This window comes from Amblyomma americanum, chromosome 1 (assembly GCF_052857255.1).
Source record: "Amblyomma americanum isolate KBUSLIRL-KWMA chromosome 1, ASM5285725v1, whole genome shotgun sequence".
In the NCBI taxonomy this organism is placed as follows: domain Eukaryota; kingdom Metazoa; phylum Arthropoda; class Arachnida; order Ixodida; family Ixodidae; genus Amblyomma; species Amblyomma americanum.
Window position 1 is genome coordinate 535,257,362 of NC_135497.1, and position 18,677 is coordinate 535,276,038.

The 18,677-nt window shown below is 50.1% G+C and overlaps 1 protein-coding gene across 1 annotated transcript in view; it reads left to right on the top strand.

The window, feature by feature from the left end:
- LOC144129199 (hemicentin-1-like) overlaps positions 1-18,677 on the top strand; it is a 266,934-nt gene that overhangs the window by 243,637 nt on the left and 4,620 nt on the right. The window contains exons 24-26 of the mRNA XM_077663184.1: positions 2,946-3,028; positions 8,134-8,306; positions 10,322-10,445. Coding sequence (XP_077519310.1) covers positions 2,946-3,028; positions 8,134-8,306; positions 10,322-10,445 — 380 coding nt within the window. The remainder of the gene's footprint in view (positions 1-2,945; positions 3,029-8,133; positions 8,307-10,321; positions 10,446-18,677) is intronic.

An 18,677-nucleotide genomic window follows, 5' to 3' on the forward strand; every position in this document is an offset into this window, starting at 1 on the left:
AAATTACTCTCTGTCACGGCTCTGGAGAAATGCGAGGCACCTTCCCAAACCGAGGCAAAAAGGGATGGAGATTGACGCCCAGCGTTAGCCGGTTTATGTTCAGCGTTGTGAATGAGACAGAGACACGAATTCAGGTAGCAGCAACAAATATTTTTCATGAATAAAACGTGGCGTTACATTATTCAAGGAACACGAAGTGATAGCTGCTAACAGAGCACTATATACAGGTATTGACACTTTGCTACTGGAGTACTTGCAAATTGCACAAGAGCGATTCCAATCAACGTAGACAGATTATTAATAAAATGAAAAAAAAAGGTTAACATTTTAAGAGGACTTAATAAGAATTGGAGCGCATGCTTATTCTCCGCATTAAGGGCATGACGGGATAGCGTAATGGATTAATTTCCGTATATGCTGTGGGGTTGAATTTGGCGATAAATACGTTCTCCCCACTCAATCGCGGCTGACACGGTTCAAAGCCGCCCGGACCCCACCCCGTGGTCGCGTACTCTACCGAGCGCTCGCCGACAACGGCGGGCCTTGCTCTGGGGGAACAAAGGAACGACACATTGGCTGACATAAACAGGCATTTATTGCTACAGAAACAATAACGCCAGCTAGCAACAAGGTACGCTAATGAATCAAGGTCGTCCGACTCACCAGCAAGGTTCCGAGCGAATGTTCGCCCGCGCTAGGGCAAGGGATATATACTCCGAAGGCAGGACGGGACGAGTACCGGAGCCTGTATCCCCGTCGCTTCCTCGCCCCGCCGGCGAAGAGCGGAGCCGCGAGCGACACGTCTGCCCGCGCCGACGATCCCAGCTGAAGCCCCCTCTCCCGCGCGCGAGCTTTGGCAGTCTCCCGCGCAACGATGTTGGCGCCCTCTCTTGCCAGTTAATGTAACTGACAAGGGAATGCGCTGAGCCTCGAGGTGAGACTGCCGCTGCACGGTGCCTCGCGGGAAAGCAAACTCAGGGGGCGGCAGGGCAGGTCCCCACAATGCACAAGGCCATTCCCTACTTTGCATCCATAGATCCCTGGAGTCGTCACACCCCTCCTGGCGCAGTGGTGCAGCGGCTAAGCGATGTGCCATTGCCCTGCGATGGCAGTTGTTCCCAGCGGTGGGCTTTCCGCGTCCCAGGTTGCTCTAATCGAGCAACCATTGAATAATTTAAATGCACCTGCCACGGTGGGCAGTTTGCTCACTATCCGGTGGCCAAATTGTGATACCGCTGCTAGGCCACATGACCTAGGTGGCCTGCCTGCCTCCTAGATTTGTTCCAGGGAGTCAGGCAGGCTCTTCCTAGCTCTTCCTCGCTCCTCCCGACGAAGCTGGACCACCACAGAATGAACAATACGGGATAATTTATTTACATTATTTACATATTTGGGCCCTTTTCTGCCGTCGGGATGCGGCCTCTCGTCCCGGCATTCACAACCCGTCTCTCCCGTCCTTCTTGGTCGTCTCTCCTCTCTTCCCGGTCCTCCTTTCCAGCTTGCCCTCTCTCGTCCTTGCTTCCCCGCTGCTCCCTTCGGTCGGCTCCCTGGGAAGGCATCTTGAGCTGGTTCCCGTCGTTACGGAGGCGGCGCGCCGACCTTGGTCTTATCGGATGATGCCCCCGTAACTGCTATTCGGGGGGTCTCTCGTCCGTCGCCGCTCAGCGACAAGCACATACACAGAAACACAAAGCGCCGGCTGTTTCTTGGGTGCGCCGAATCGCCCGCGCGTACACGCACATAACTGCGGCGGCCGTTTCTTCCGGCTACGTTCGGATGCGATGAGGCCGCGCGCCCGACACTGGGGGTCACCTGTACGAGCCATGCGCGTGATTTTTCACTCACAAAGCTCACGCCGGCACGAACGCAGACGCGGATTTTCCGGAGAATGGCGCATTTAACGCTGTCGCGTTAAAGCAAGCATACAGTCACCGGAGGCGCAGCAACAGCCCATTAACCACGGCACAGAGCGGTTCTCAAATGTGATGGTCTTTCTGGAGCAGCAAGCGGGTTGCCGAGAAAGATGCAGTGTCGTCACCGGCTTGGATCCCCGGGTGTGCTTGGCGACACTTCTGCCCCCCACCCCCAGGAGCAGACTAAAGCGGGTAACGGACGGGCCTCTTTTATAGGCTTTGCGGCGGATGACGGAGACTCCCGTGAACACTGTGTTTTGTTCACCAGTTACCTTACCCATCTACCTTGCGCATTTTCACAAACCACTTTGCCACTTCTTGGTCTTGCTGTTACAGTTGCATGAAGGTGACTTTGGTTGGGGGCCGTGGCTGGGGTCATCGCGCCACCGTAAAAGGTACATCACAAAGAAAAGAGAGACAGGTACGCTCTTGCATCAGTAGTACTATGGGCACGTTGACCAGAAAGAAAAATACAAACAGAAAAAGCTTCGCGTACACCCTCCTCTGTCTCCGGTGGTTGACAAGAGGAACCATGCACGACTAATACCGCGCGGTCGTACATGTGCACGACGCGTAAAACGGTTTCCAAAGGCTTAAGGTACATAATATTTTGTTCCACAGGGGCCGCGTACATATGTGTACTTAACCAAGACATTACAAAACACAATTGCTGAGAAGTTTGTGACTCGTTTAAACGGTTTTATCAGAGCCCATGGTTTTTATGCAAAAGCAAATTGTAAAAGCCACTGCTGAAATACCCAGTCTACCGGCTTTCTGGTATAGTTTCAGTGGAATGCCGCACCAATGCTGCAAAGCTGCGAGCGGTTCCAAATTCACTGGATGCTTGACAAAAGAAACTCCGCTATATGGAGGAGAACGGCAGCCATTAAGAAAACCCCGATGAAGGATAAAAATTACTCAGGGTGCATTTTTTCCCAATTATAAGGCGCGAAGCTGACTTGAAGCGAAAGCGTACGAATGTTTCCTTATACAGGCTGCATCGGCTTATACCCTCTTTTTTCTTCTTTTCAGATTGCGCGATGCCGGCAACTTCACTTGCGTTGCGATCAATGAGGCGGGAAAGCTGGAGAAGCATTTCACAGTGGATGTGCAAGGTGCTGCGAGACCTTCCTTCATTGCTATCATCCTTGGCATTTAATGCATATAATTGGACATCCCTGTTGTTCTGAGAGTGTCGTCGCTTTGCACCGACCTTACTTTGACAGAGAGAAACGCAAGCTATATTACTGACGTGTGCTGATAACGCGCTTCTTAATATGCGAATATAAATGCTGGCCAAAAAATTATCTTCAGAATTTTCAACTATGAGGATAAGCTGCTATACGCCACATAGAAAGCTAAACGAAATCGTGAAGAACGAAGGAGAAACAAGGAGCTGGTTTACCCAGCCACCTTGGCTTCTTTTTTTTTATTCAATTGCGGTTTACTTTCGCCTCGGCACTTTTTATGTGTGCCGCCGGTCCCAACGGGCGGCACTTTCTGGTTTCTGCAACTTGTGTGCAGCTTATTTTTGTACAGAAAATATTATATTTTGTTGTAAGCTGTGCTTTTCAAACGCTGCATTTCGCATGTGCGTTCCATCGTGTCAAGGCGTGCTTGCTGCTTTATTTCAGTGAATCTGTGCCCATTTCTCCTGCGTTTATCTTAGTTCATCGCAAAGCGAAGGTTTTGTAGTCTTGGAGCATTGTGTATCCCTTGCTGGTGCGCGCAACCAATTGGCCGCTCGGTCTATGGTCTGCACGCACCTCCGCGGGTGTCAGTCACAAGTGGTCACACCCTTAAGCGTGTGGGGTCTGTTGTTCCGCTCTCACGGGAAATGGCCACGGTTTAACGTGGTAAGCTCAACCGAATCCCAGATCTATGAAGCGACAAAGAGGGGCGGCCCTGTGGAGCCCAGATTTCGCTGGCCGCAGGACAGAGAATGGGTTGGAGCCAAAACTTCACTGAATAGCAAACTTTATGCAGCAGAGGGGTGGCTCATAGCAATTACACTCTCACATAGTCACATCTACAGGCTGAAGGTTGAGGGATAACAATGCAAAAAGATGTACATATCTGTATTGTAATCCCTCAAATTTAGGCCAGTAGGTGCGACCTTATGTTGGCAGTGTAATTGCTCTGTCGTCTCTCTTCTGTATAAAATTTGATGTTGAGTGAACTTTTGGCTCCGACTAGTGTAGTGTTGTAAAAGATATATGTCTCACAAGAATACACTTATATGACCAAGCAAACAAAATGAACACAAAGTGTTCACCGAGAACTGGGGCAGTTCATTGACCGGAGGATCACGGAAGTCCAGCGTGCTCCCTCCCGGAGGCCCGAAGGCCGCGTGCTCTACCTCCTTGGTGCGCTATCTGGGCCACAGCGCTGTTCATCCCGGGAGTGGTGCAGTAGCGCTTTATTCAAAGGAACCAAATTGTCTTCTCTATGCCTCAGGCTTGCCGCCGATGTTAAGCGGCCTTCGCCAATAGACGCGTCGCGTCTGTTAGTTACTTTGCGTCAGGGCGGGGCGCGCAGGCATGCAAAAATCAAAGCGCAAACACTAACCTTTGCCCCTTGGCGCGTCGCCATTAGCCTGGACAGGAGGAACATTCCAGAACGTGTGAGTAATTTGCACTCCGGCCATGTTCCGCCGCTTCAGAGCTAAGTGGACAGGATACCGCTGCTTAACAGCGACAAAGTTACAAGCTCTCCGACGGTAAGGGTATATTTAGGCCTCGGTCCAGGCGTCAGATCATGTCCCACTTGCGTTCCGTGAGCTTAGCCCCTGATCCGCCATATTGGTGAACATAACTGTGCGAAAGAGAGAGTGCATTCCTAATCCGCTTATCACCTCCTGCAAATGTAAGCGTCGGTGCAGCGCCGAGCAGAGTTCCGAAAGGTGCGCCGAATTTTGTGAAATTGGGCAGCCGGACAGCTACATGAGTGTGGGAGAGCCTTCTAGCGTTTTCAAGCATCTGTCAGCACGATGCGCTGTTGCATTTTTATTTTTTAACAGCCTTCTTAGGTTTTAGGCGCCGGCTCATGACCTTATAGAGACTAAGAATAGGGAGACAGGGGAACAGCGGGGCGCTAGTACGCATGCGCGACAACATCCCGAGTGGCGTTAATCGATAGTTTAAGGTAGCGCGTACCGCTCTCCACCACTACCATGCGCAAGCCGCTCTAAGGGCACCATATGGAGCCACGTTCCCTTCAACAGCGCGCACACCTGCTGCGTCTGATCCAGTCAGAGCGTGCGCAGTGGCGGGGCGCGGTACGTGCTATGTTGCAGGTATCTATTATGCTGCGCCTGCTCACTGACGCTCCGCTATACCCTTGTCCCTCTAACGGATAGGGTCACCCTATTCTAAACGTCTTTTATTTTACTTCAGAGCTCAAGGCTGTTGTTCTGCAGCAAATTCCGTCTTCGGCGTTGTTCTGAGCGAAAAATCCAGATTGGTCGAATAGGCGGCAACGTCACACGCGAAGCGGCGGATTTTAAAAGTGGCTAAAGATTAGATAATTGGTGATTAGAGGCCACAAGATCACTCAAACATAATTAGGACATTAAGTTATAAAGCTAATGAATTACGCTCAAGAGAATCGAACCAATGACCCTTGGGTTGAGTCAGACGCGCTACCGCTATAGGCCACGCAGGCACATTCGTACGCATCTTTTCTAAAACAGCGCGAACAACGACGGTCAAGATGAATATATACCAACTCGCCCAACTGAACGTTCCACATTCGTACGGCTTGGTTGAGAGCGGGGCGTTAAATGTATATAATTTAGTTTAGTTTACGGGGGTTTAACGTCCCAAAGTGACTAAAGGCGCCTTCACATTAGCGGGAAAACGCGCAACGCAGGACGTTTTCCGCGCGCCGCTTCCCGCACAAGCCGGTTTTTCTCCCGCAGACAGCCTGCTGTGCCGTCCCGCAGAGCGATGGGTCCGGTACCTATTTTTCCCGTGCCGCTGACGAGAACAGCCAATGGGCGCCGACCGTGAACCGTGACGTCGGTCCCAGTTCAGTGACCCCGTCGGCGGAGGCGAAGGCTGCGCGCGTCCGGCCGGCCGGCCGGGCACTCGGCGGCTGCTTTGCCAGCACGGACATGCGACTTGAGACGGTGCAGAAGCGACGGTGCAGAAGCAGCGAACAAACAAGTATAAGTACGATTACCGTAGCCAACAGCTCATGGTTCGAACCAGCCATCCTGGTGACAAAAAGGGCGACGGGAGGAGAGCTAGCAGATGATCAAGACGACGACGCGAGAAAGGGCGCGCTTTGTCACGTGACCATCCCCTTCTCTTTCTGCACGTTCGGGTCCTCCCTCAGCGCCTCCTCTCTCTACATTCCAAGACAACCGCAGCGAGAAACCGCGCGCAGTGTGAGCGTCATTCCGTGGAGCTGCGAGGCAGCGTCGACGTTGACTCTGTGCCGCTGCGGGAAGCTTCCCGCTAGTGTGAGCGCGCCTTTAGGCAACGCGGGACGCCGTAGTGAAGAGCTCCGGAAATTTCGCTCACCTGGGGTTCTTCAACATGCGCTGACATCGCACAGTACGCGGGCCTCTAGAATTTCGGCTCCATCGAAATGTGACTGCTGCGGCCGGGATTGAACCCGGGTCTTTCTGGTCAGCAGCCGAGCGCCATAGCCACTAGGCACTTTTAGTTGGGGCGTACGCATCTCTCACTGCGTTGCGTGCACTGTGAATAGGGTAAACACGACACTTTCAGTTGGCCGTGCCGTAGCGTCCCTCACGCGCACGCGTAAACAGTAGCGCCATCTAGTGACAAGACGTCAAAGCACATCAACGCTCAGTGGAAGAAATTTTCATAAATGATTGCTGATAACTAGGGTGAGTGCATTGCGAGCCTTTTTTTGTTCCAAGAAGAAAAACTATGCAAACCGAAGAAAATGAAAGAACTGACTAAAAGGTAGAAACCTCTTCGCCAGGTTTCGTTGCTGCGAGGAAAACACCTAATTTAGTTAGGCCTAGGTGATTGAAAATCTCCAAATTATCTGAAAAACAAGGGATAGTTATCGCTTATACCGCTACGTGTGGGCAAGAGTAGGCGAAATAAAAGCGAACCGCTACCATTTGAGCGAGGTATTGCGTAAGAGAACCCAGCGCCGACACGTATTTATTCCGAAGCGGGCGAGATGGTCGCCGCCATGTTGTCTACGCAGCACGTAGCGTCCCACGTTGTGTACGCTACGCTACGCTCTATAGCTGGCGGGCGTCCGCAACACGTAGCTAGATACGTTGCGTTCTGCGCATGCGCATTTGTAACCCGCAGTGCCGTTGCGTGCGCAAGCTCACTGCGTACGTCCAACTAAAGGTGTCTACTGAGCTACCGCGGCGGCTCGTTATACCTATATCGTGTGGTCTTTCACATAATGACGATGATTGTTAGAGAGAGTGACGGCGCCATGTGGAGGCGAGAGGTGGCGTCTGCTACCACAAAGATATGCAGACCCTTGTAAAAATGCTCAGCTCCTCCTTCAGCCCTCATTATAGCCCTTCGCCGGTCAGCGACTGTGCGAAGCTATTGCGGCTGAATTTTGTTCTTTTAATAACTTTTTTATCTTTTTGAACGGCAGTGCCAAAGCGGCATTACGTCTCTCGAAAATGTGACTCACCACCCTGCTGTGAAGCTCCTGGCGCCGTCCTCGTTAAAGAGGAACCGGTTCTTTTCTGTGTGGGCAAGAGAAACCGCTGACAGGACCCATTAACGCTGTCGCGTAACACCCTTAAAGGCGAAGCTTAAGTGTCCCCCACATTTTATTCTGCTCGGCACATGCGATTAGTTCTCTTTGGCAGATTCTCTACGCACGGTCAGATTGTTAGCGGAGAAAATAGGTCGCCAGATGCTAATTCTACTGTTTTTTGGGTTACAAGGCCTACTGGCTCATCTTTTATATTCCTGCTAGCTTTGGCCGCCGTTACGTGTCAATATTTGCATGAATACCCGTGAAAGCTGAGGAAAGACCAGAGAAAGAAGTTGCCACATTCCTGATTTTGGACGTATGACCAGGGTGTAAAAACCTAAGCTGGCGCCTGTGAAGGTCCCCATAGGTACAGATGTAGCGCGTGAGCAATGCGCTCTCGATAATGTCTACGGGCCATACGAGGGAATCAATTTTGTGCGCGGCGTCTGCAACGGAAAAAGTGTCCGCACCGAAGAATTGAGCTGGAAATTTGCACTTTTTGCTGCAGTGCCTCCGCACATAAGCTCACTGCCTTCGTCGGCTCCGGACGCGGCTGAGAGCGTGCACGTGGTGGCCAACGATACGCTCTCCCTCCTGTGCCGGGTCACGGCACAGCCGAAGGCCAGCGTAGTGTGGTTGAAGGAGAGCGTGCCCCTCAAAGCCGAAGGGTCGCGTCATCAGGTAAGCAACCAGCCTTCCGGATTTAGGCATACTCCAATCCCTGCTCAATTTATGATTGGCTGCTCAAGCATTCAGAGCAGAAAAGAGTACAGTTAGTACTTTTGCTGATAGCCAAGTGCTTGTGGGAAATTGACACTTCGCGTTCAGCCCTTCCGTACGACGTGGCGGGCCTGTCAAGCATCGGACCAGCTGAAGGATAAGCTGGCCTTGGTGGCGGTCACTGTGTTATATTGTATACTCGTTGCCATAAAGTTCGCTCTCTCTCACGTACAACTACACGAAATAAGGACAGTGATCGTCTTGCGACAAGCGGCAAAATGGCCTTGTCGAAAGAAGTCTCATAACATGGCTATAAAATGTGGAAGCCTAAAAGTCGCCCGTGAAAGTGGAAAAGTGACCGGGCAGTGTATTGAGCCGTTAAGTACACTAGAACAAAGCGCCACGGGAATCAGCAATAATTTGTGACCCTAACATTAACCATACGTTCTGGATGATCCACATATATGGAATTCCGGAATTGTGGAATTTATAAATTATTTAGGCATCACGAGAAAATCAGTATGCTTTTTGCGCAATACTGCACACCTATTATGCTGTTCATGTACACTAAACCCTGTTCTTTAATACTCTAATATAATTGTTCCCTTCTACCTTCCTACCTTGTGTACAGGATGACCCTGGTATTCATACAAGAAGTGGTGCCATAGATATGACGAAATCTGATTTATGTGCAACAAAATAAGCCCGAAAGCATCGTTTTCGTCTTGAGAAATAGTCACAAGGGACTGTCAACTAATTTTAAAATAGCTTCTGCACACATTACGCTGGCAGACCAAGCTGCACAGCTGCTGCGCCTTGTTTGGGACACATTCTACACGGCATCACGTTATGCGGTATGCGGTTATGCGGTATGCGGTATGCGGTTGGTGCACACTTGACCGATATCCACCCAAAGTGAGCACGTGCGCACCTCTACTTTGAGGAATTCTCCTGCAGTGTCGTTAATTTTCTACACGGCAGACGGCAGGGATGTGCAGAGAGGTTTCCAAGCTGCTGCATATTGTAAGGCTTTTCGAGATGTCTGGTTTGGGGCAAAATGAAAATATCGTCTGCTATTTCTTAATGAAAATAATTACCTGTCCCATTACAAGAAAAGCCGGCGGCGTGTGTGTGTTAGAGCGTGCACTCGCATATCGTAAGAAAATTCCAGCAATGGCAACAAAAATAGATTGACGTCATCAAGCGAGCTTATGATGCCCATAGTAAGCCGAACACCGCCACTTCACAGAGTCGTATATTTCCCCGACAAAATCCGTAGCATACGATTTCCCTTTGCATATAGCTTACAAGTTCTAGTCACTTTGGAGGCTAGCCTACTAGAGGGATTCAAATCGTCAGCAGCAGCAGGGGCCTTACGCAGCAAGAGCGGCACCAGTCGCCTAAGATGGTGACGCCAAAGTGCAGTCGAACTGAGCTCCCTCCTCGTGCCGGTGTCACGCGCCTTTCGGCTCTTCCTGGGTCAAGGCATCATATGTTCTAGCACTTCAGCCAAAAAATCAACCATTACTCTCATCGCTCCGGCCTCATACTGATTCTGCGACATATGAACTGTCAACTGTATGCCTTCTAAGACTCTTTACGCCTTTTCTTAAGGTTCGGTTCAAGAGTCCACCGAGTTTTGAGACAGTTACTGCGCCATTTCTTTTCCTCAAACACCAATGTTGGTAGGAAAGTTATGATGCATCCATTCGTCGTACAGCCTTCCGGGTGATGTCATACGCGCGTGTATGTGTGTCTGTGGATGGTGTCAATGCTCTCAAGGTCTGTAATGGTTTCGAAATCCTACACCTAAGCAGTCTTAAGTGTCTCTGCCGAATTTTTCGTTTGCACGTAATGATGTATGACACAAGGAAATGTCTAGTTTTCTTTATTGGTTTTCCTCTAAGAACTGCCTCAAGATTCTAAAAGATGTTTAACACCGCCCATGCCGATAATCGATGTTCTACTTCCGCAAGATTTCGCCTGACTCGGAGACACTGACAATCGACCATGTTCAGGTGTCTGACCGTGGGAAATACACCTGCGTCGCCATTAACAACGCTGGAACCGATGAGAAGGACTTTCACGTGAGCGTGCTCGGTAAGTACGGGGGTGGGCTTCAGCGCCTCAGCCATGCACTGACAGAAAAAATTCGTAACTCGCCGTTCAGAGCACGTGCAGGCGTGAAATGTTCAGCACGGCCTGCGTAGTTCATTCTGGAATTTGCTATGGTTGCTGCCGACCTTACTCTTTGAATGATACCCGGCTGTTGTTGTTGTTGCCTTGGTGACATGGCACATACCCACGACAGGGGATTGGCCAGGGTTCAGTGGGTAGACCCCACAGAATAGGGTAAACTGGTGTCAAGCTAATGGTTGTGCCTTGGGTGATATTTCAGAGTAGTTTAAAAGGAAAGGAAAAAACAAAATATCGAGAGAGAATATCTGAGAATTAAAAAATTAAACATATGAAAATACCGGAACGCTCTTTTAAATGCGGAAATTTTGGAAACAATTAGCAAGGGAATCTGCCGGTAGCTGTTATATAATTGCTAACATATTAGCAAACTTGGTGCAATGCAAAACCCCTGTCGCTCGCGCCGAAGGAGAGGAGGAGGGGAACCGATAAAGTGAGTCCCAACTTTGTAATGGGAATTTCTAGGTGTGCTCTCCTGTAATGTGTAAACCTCCAGCAACAGAGTAGAAAATGCTCCAATGTCTCGACTTCGCCAAAAGCTGCAAAAAGGTTTGTTGGAATGAACCCGCATCTACATGAGTAAAGATTTAAACGAGGAATCCTGCAGCGCATGAGTGTCATGGCTACCTCACACTGTCGGGTTTTGCATGCGCGAGCCTTCCATGGGTACATGAGATGGTGGTAGTCAACACTAGAGAGTAAGGGATCGTTGCACGTGGTGGTTCTGAACTGAAGACGCTGAAATCGAGTCATACCGAAAAGAACAAGATTAGGGACGCATTCCTTTAACTTCTTTTTTCTCTTTTCAGACGCATGCGGTTGCGCAATGCTGCTGTTTTGCGATAAATTGCAAATTGTGGCCTACACACGGTCTTTGACAGATGCTGTAGTGGAGGAGTCAGGAATAATTCAGACTACCTGGAGTCCTTAACGTGCGCTGAAATCAACAGACCACGCGTTCCCTTTGCTTTTCTCCTCCGCCGAAATGCGGCCGCCGTTGCCGGGGTTCAACCTTGGCCCTCTGGCTCAGCAGACGAGAGCCCTAGTCACTGAGCCACTGCGGCGGGTCTCGTTTGACATTCAGCCGAGTGCTTTTACGCTGCAGGGCCAAATCCGCGTCGCATTCCGGATTCCGGAGACGCCGCCCCATCTGTTGGCTCTTGATTCGTTCAGTCCCATCAACCCGCTGGTGTACTACTAAGGCTGTACATAGTGACGCGCCGAATGGCCACTTAACGCAGAGCGTACAATGGGATGAAGACGCATGGCGGTGATAATTAATTATCGCCTTCCACTCTCTGTAAGAGCGCGCAGTAAACTCCGGTGTACCTTGTCCTTACGCAGCCACTAATAGTGGCAGCCGCCGGGTGGCTGAGTGGCTATGGTGCTCGGCGGCTCACCCGAAATACGCGGGTTCGATCCCGGCCGCGGCGGTTGCATTTCGATGAAGGAGAATGTTAGAGACCCGTGTTCTGTCCGATGTCAACGCACGTTAAAATACTCCAGCCTTCCACTACGGCGTCCCTTATACAGCTCTTTCACACCGCGAGGTTACGAAGATGCGGTGGCGCTGATGTCAGTAGCGACTTAAACGAAGTAGGCAAAACAGGTTCCACCCGCCCTCGTCTAGCGTTGCTGCTACAGCTACCGGCAGGACAGCGCGGCTGCATCTTGCCCGCGCACTGCACAAGGAGCCTGTATTGAACCGCTGCGTCATTGTGGTATCGCTGTAGTAGCATAACAAGAAAATTAGATCTGCCTCGATAGGTTGCTCGCAGATTAATACTGCAACAGGTTTTACACTCAATCGCCAATGCATCAGCCTAATACGTTTATAACAGCACACGGGGAAAAACGTACACAGATTTAGCTGCCCGCGTAATTGTCACCGAAAGTCGTTTTGATGTGCACGGGGCGCCAGCCGGCTGACTCGCTGCCGAGGAATGTGTTCTTGATAGCGTAGCTTATTTTACCGAGTGTGGTAGTTATACGAACATGTGAGGGAGTGCATGTTCATTTCGTTTATTATTCACTTGTGAGGATTTCTTAATTTTAATGACGTAATTATTTGATTCATGTGGAGATATCTGCTAAATTGTGGCACTGTTGCGCGGTCAAGTTGATATGTTTATAACAGCGCACTTTAACGGGTACGAAAACCCACGTAAGCACGCTTAGCTCATATAGAGCTAAGCGGAAGTGAAAGTGAATTATATAAATTCATGATGTGTCATGAGATGTCTGTCGAGGTTATGCGTGATCGCGAAGCCTGTATGCAAGAAAACAGTCGCGGGTGGGAAATGGCCGTGTTGCAGCATTTTTTCGTTTTCGTTTTTGTCGTCGCATGGGAATGACGGGCAAATGATACCACAAAGAACGTGGAAACAATTGCGAGCACCCCTAGCTACGTCGAGCATATTTAGTGTGCAGGCGAGTGGCCTTTTGTGACCTGAGCCGCTGCCTCTCTCAAACACATGAGTTGCTCCGCATCCGATTCGTTAACGGGGTAAACAAACAAAAACTGTGGGGTGAAACACTGTAAAACTATTGCGGATTAAGCTATCAAGTTCATCGCTAGCTGGTAGCGCCTTGCACGGCAGGTGCGTCAATAGACGGCGAGCGCTCATCTGCTCGGCGGTAACGATGCCATTGCTTCTCACTACTGTCCCGAAGAAAGATCATGCAGGCTATTACCGGTGTGTCAGAGAAGAATGGACAATTGGGATAGCTGGCATAGCATCGTGGAAAAAATATAAAGCGCACTCAGGACAACGGACAAGGAACACCAAACAACACAAGCGCTTACTCGCAACTGGGCGTTTATTCAAAAAACGCAGAAGAAGAGAGAACAACCACGCACGGTCACGGACTGGTGATTTTTTTCAGTGGATAGAGTTGAAATAAACCGCAGCAGTGCTTTCTTTACCGCCAACCACATATACAGTGCTCAGTGCCGCAATATTTCCCGAAACACGCCGCACGTGGTCAACGCGAGCTCGTGTACTTGGAGCGAAATACTAAGCTCAATGCATGAACAACTCTTGTCAGTCGAACAAACTGAAAACGCGCCTAAAACCCTTTAATACCCGTGCTCAAGACCACCCAGTGACACCCGCTCCCTGGCCTCTTACCTACCGTGAGTCCGCCAGCGACAGCAGCGCCGCTTCGTTTCTTTGAAACATGCAGGAGGCCTATAGCCGGAGTCGCTTTGGGATATTAAAGCATATAAAACATAAACCGCTAACAACTGTGTTGAAGCTGTGCCGCCTACCGTTCTTGAGGCCACACAATTTTTTTTCCAAATGAGTTTATGAACAGAAATGCAGTTGAAACACACCATTCCAAACCTTTTTCAGCATATACGCCTTAACGCGAGTAACAAATACCATACGTAGAATAAAAAAACGCCCAGTCGTCAGTTGAAACCTGCTTTAGAACAAACTTGTTTTTCCCCGTTACATATGGGAGCACTGCGGCTGAATATCGACTCTTAATGAGCGTCACTTTCCTTTTCAGTTCCGGCTCCACTTTCGACATCGTTATCGCGGCGATGTTCGAAAGGGGTTGCGGATATTTGGAGGTAAAGTCAGTTCTTGACCAAAACCAGCGTGTTGTATTCCGGGAGACTATGTGACAGACTCATAAATGACCACTATAGAGGGTCATGTTTTACAAATTTAGGGCGTACCAGTATGAAATCGGGCGACATTCAAGTTTCGTTCGTGCTCATCCGCGAAATTCACCTTTTTAATTTGGCTTTTTTCTGGTGCTTTTCTGTGATATATCTGAAACTGCTCAAGCTCAACACTTCTTCTAGGTGAGCAGAACAAAACTATTCACTCTTACGGAATGGCCAATTCTCTTTGTTTTGTTTGTTACTTTCACAAGGAGCACTCAAGTTTTGCCGCTATTGTGGGAAGCTATTGCGCTTTAAAAAAATCTATTTACAATGAGGGCTGAAGAGCAGCGCTGTCAGGGATACCATGCAGAATCCAGCTAGCTTCATTAATTTATTCCTACTGGCCTGAAAGCACTAAAAAGGAGACTGGCTGCCAAAAATTAGGAGGGCGCTTAAGCTTCGCCTTAACAGCAGAGGCGATAGCGCCTGTTCAATCCTTTTTCTCTTTCTCTCACTTTCGCGTTCACTTGGTGACCCTCTTACGCGCATGAACCAAGGACCCATTGTGGCTTATGCGGTGCGTGCAGAGGGCCTGGGTTCAAACTCCAATTCTGGTGAATTTCTTTCTTCATTTGAAACTTCTGGGACTACTTCAGTCTCGTTTCTCTGGCCTTCCTGCCAATCTTAGGTCACGGCGACGGCTTTTAGAGCGAACGCGCTATATACGCAATCGCGCAAAAGGCAGATAGCCAGAACAACGAAATTGAAAGATTCTCAGCGTGACTTCTCAGCAAGTTTTGCGACCAAATAATTCCGGTAACAAAATGTTCCGGAATGTGGGAATGAACCCACCATGAAAACGTCAAGTATAAAATTTAAGCTTTTCACGAATATAAAGGGAACGTTTCGTGCTACCTAGCACTCTCTGAAATGTCTCAATATAGTAACGGCATTTTAGTCCTGCTAAGTATTAAAAAAAGCTCCGCAAGGGCCGTAATCGCATCCGTAAGGTTATCTGCACCATCATTCATAGGTGCGCGGAACTGTTGTGATTTTACTGCGTGCGGGGTTGGGAGAGAGAGGGTTATTGATAAGAAAGGCAGAGAGGGCCTGAAAAATAAATATCTGGCCTGCTACTCTGCTCTGGGGGACGAGAAGAGGAGATAAAAGAAGGTCACGATGGGGGACGATGATGATGGAAGGAGGCAGATGAAAAACTACTTTAAAAAAAAAACAAGGCACACTTTCTGACATCACAAACGCGAGACAAGGTCCGTGTCGCTCAAAAAGCGTGAGAGCGCTGGCGTTGCCTTTACAGTTCTAAAACTATCTGGCGAAGCGCCGAGGATCAAATCCTCAGAGAGGAGCGATGTGTCCATAGGCTTCAGAGCAGTTGCGAGTATGAGGCTTTCACGTGCATACGCTGGACACGCCACTAAAACATGTTCTATAGTCTCTAGCACGCCACATGTGGTACATTCCGGGGAGTCCGCTTGTCCTATTAAGTGCAAGTATTTGCGCGTGAATGCCACATTTAAACGTAGTCCACGGATGAAGCCCGGGATACATGGAGCGTTTTTTGGGCGATTTTCGCCCGACGGCGCGCATTTGACGCCCGGTCTCGAAAAAAACGCCCGCCGCCGCCGATCTGGCCCTGTCAGATATTGACGCGCGGCGTCCGGAGAGACCGGTAGCGGCAGCCGGAGCAAGCCAATAGCAGAGCAGAAAGCCCGTTCTTCCGGTTTGGCCGCCTCCGCCGCAAACATGGCCGCCATGGCCGACAAGCTCTGCTGTGTTTATTGCACGAAAATGTTGTTATCGTGAAAATAAACGCTTCACGAGACATGAAATGTCACTTTTTTTGGAGAACAGGACCGAATCTTGGATCGAAATGCCCGCTTTTCCTCCCTGAAGCGAAGGTGCCGAAGAAAACTGCAGCCGATGGTAGCCACGGCTGAGCGGGCATCGAAAGGTACGCGACCGCACGCATTCGAGCTCGCAAAACCTTGTAGATTTCTATGCACGCGTGCTGCAATCAGTACAGTGGTGTCTAAATGAACAATTTCGTTATTCTGAATAAGGAGTCGGCGTCGCTGCTCTCAAAGAGCTCCTCGCTCAATGGTATTTGCCACTTGTTGATCATATTGCTTCCGCGCTGAGAGATACGCGGCGGCGGGCTGCCGCTTTTTCGCTCCATGTATCTCCGGCCGGGCGTCGCGCCGCCGCGACGTTTTCTGCCGCGCGAACATCGTCGGAAAAAACGTCGCATGTATCCCAGGCTTGACGCATGCAATAGGGCGAGGTATTCCGCGAGGAACTGAAAAGGTCATCGTCGGATCTAGCCGTTTAAGGCGGATGTGGCGGGTGTCTGGCAGGGACCAGTACCTAGCCGTCGCCCTCCTCATCAATTCCGAAAGGAGACAAGTTGTGTCCACTATAGAGAACGGTACAGCTGTACACAGGCCACTGCTGAAGGCGGTCCTTGCTTCAGCGTCGGCGGTCTCATTTCCATCGAGTCCGCAGTGTCCGGGGATCCACTGAAACACTATACGGTGGCCGTTTCCCTGAGCAAATGATACGAGACTAATGATATCAAGAGCCAGAGCTTCGTAGGCTGTGTGGCGTAGGAAGCATCCTAAAATGTGTAGCGGAGGTTTACAGTCGGTGAAAATGCACCACTCCTGAGGCGGTTCTCCGCAGATGTGGCGAATCGATTCCCGAAGGCCCACAAGCTCTGCAGCGGTTGAAGTAGACTTGTGTCCCAAAATGAATCTGCGGGTCGTCTGTTGTGCAGGGATTGCAAAAGCTGCTGTTGATGCATTTGGAGACGCAGATCCATCGGTGTAGACGTGGACACATTTGTGGTATTCTGACCAGATGTAGGCAAGTGCGAGTTGCTTCAGTCCGCTAACCGGCATCGCAGACTTCTTAATTATGCCAGGGACATGCAGGCAGACTGAAGGCTGAGCCATTACCCATGGGGCTGCAAGGAATGATGCGGCAGGGCGTAGTCTGATGGCAATTCGGAGCGATGGAAGCGCGATGCGCGTCCAAAACTGCTGTCCGGTCGCTCATCAAAAATCTTCGTCAGTGGGTGACAGCGGTGCCGTGTAAGAGCACGTAAATATACACGAAGTGGTTCGTGTGAAAGGTAGACCGATATTGGGCACGCACGAGATTCCTCAATCGTGCCTTTGTTCGAGGCACAACGTGGTAATCCGAGGCATATCTTGAGCGCCTGTGCTTGGACGCTCTCTAATGTCCGCAAGCAGGAAATACTCATGTTAGAGAGTACAGGAAGGCTGTAACGAATGTAGCCAATAAAGAGGGTATAGTAAAGTCGAAGCAAGGAGCGCTCTGTTGGGCCCCATTTAATGCCTGCCACAAAGCGAAGCACATGGCAAAAAAGAGTGAGTCTCTTCTTTAGCATGTTTATATGCCTCGACCATGACAGATCGCGGTCAATGATAATGCCCAAAAATCTGTGGTGGGAGATGTATGGTACTGCAACCCCTTGAAGAGTTACCGGGTAGTGGCAGACAGACTTGCGCGTGAATGCGACCACAGCACATTTTTCAGCTGCCAAGTGCAAACCCTGACGCCGTAGGTACCTTGAAGTAGATGACACGGCACGTTGTAATCTCGCACGCATTTGCGGACGTGTCGAACCCGACGCCCAGATGCAGATATCATCAGCATAGGCACTGATGTGAATGTTAGTGGGAAGTTCATTCACCAGTCCAATCAATGCCACGTTAAATAGGGTGGGGCTAAGAACTCCTCCCTGAGGAACTCCACGGCAAACCTGATGACGGGTAGTCTCCCCATCAGACATGTAAACAGACCGGCCGTTGAGGTAGCTCCCAATCCACGAATACATCCGGCCGCCAACGCCAATGTCGTCAAGGGCATCAAGGATGGCGTCATGAAGTACATTATCGTAGGCCCCCTTGATGTCCAAGAAGACAGCAGCGACGAGTCGGCGACTACGTTTTTCATGTTCCACTGTCGATATGAGGTCGATTACGCTGTCAATCGAAGAACGTCCCCTCCGGAACCCGGTCATCATATCCGGATAGAGAGCATTCTGCTCTAAAACCATTCGAGCCGCGCCAGCACCATTCGCTCCATAACTTTGCCGACGCAGCTTGCTAGTGCAACTGTCCGGTATGAGGTAAGCTCATAAGGAGGTTTGCCAGGCTTCAAAAGTGCAACCAGGCGGCTGATCTTCCAGTGTTCTGGAATGATTCCGGAAGCCCATGAATCATTGTAGTAACTGAGCAGCACAGTTCGGCCTTCCATGCCAAGGAAGGCCGAACTGTGCTGCTCAGTTACTCAGTGCGGGGTTGAAAGGACTGAATCGAAAATGGGCTCGGCATAGCGAAAACTCAGTCATGGTCGTACAATCTAGGTGCAGTTGAATATAATGATGTGACTGTTTTCGTTGCGTTTATCGTTTGCCAGCTTGTACCAGAAGACCGACACAGAAGCAGCTGTTTAGACTAAGATGTTGCGAA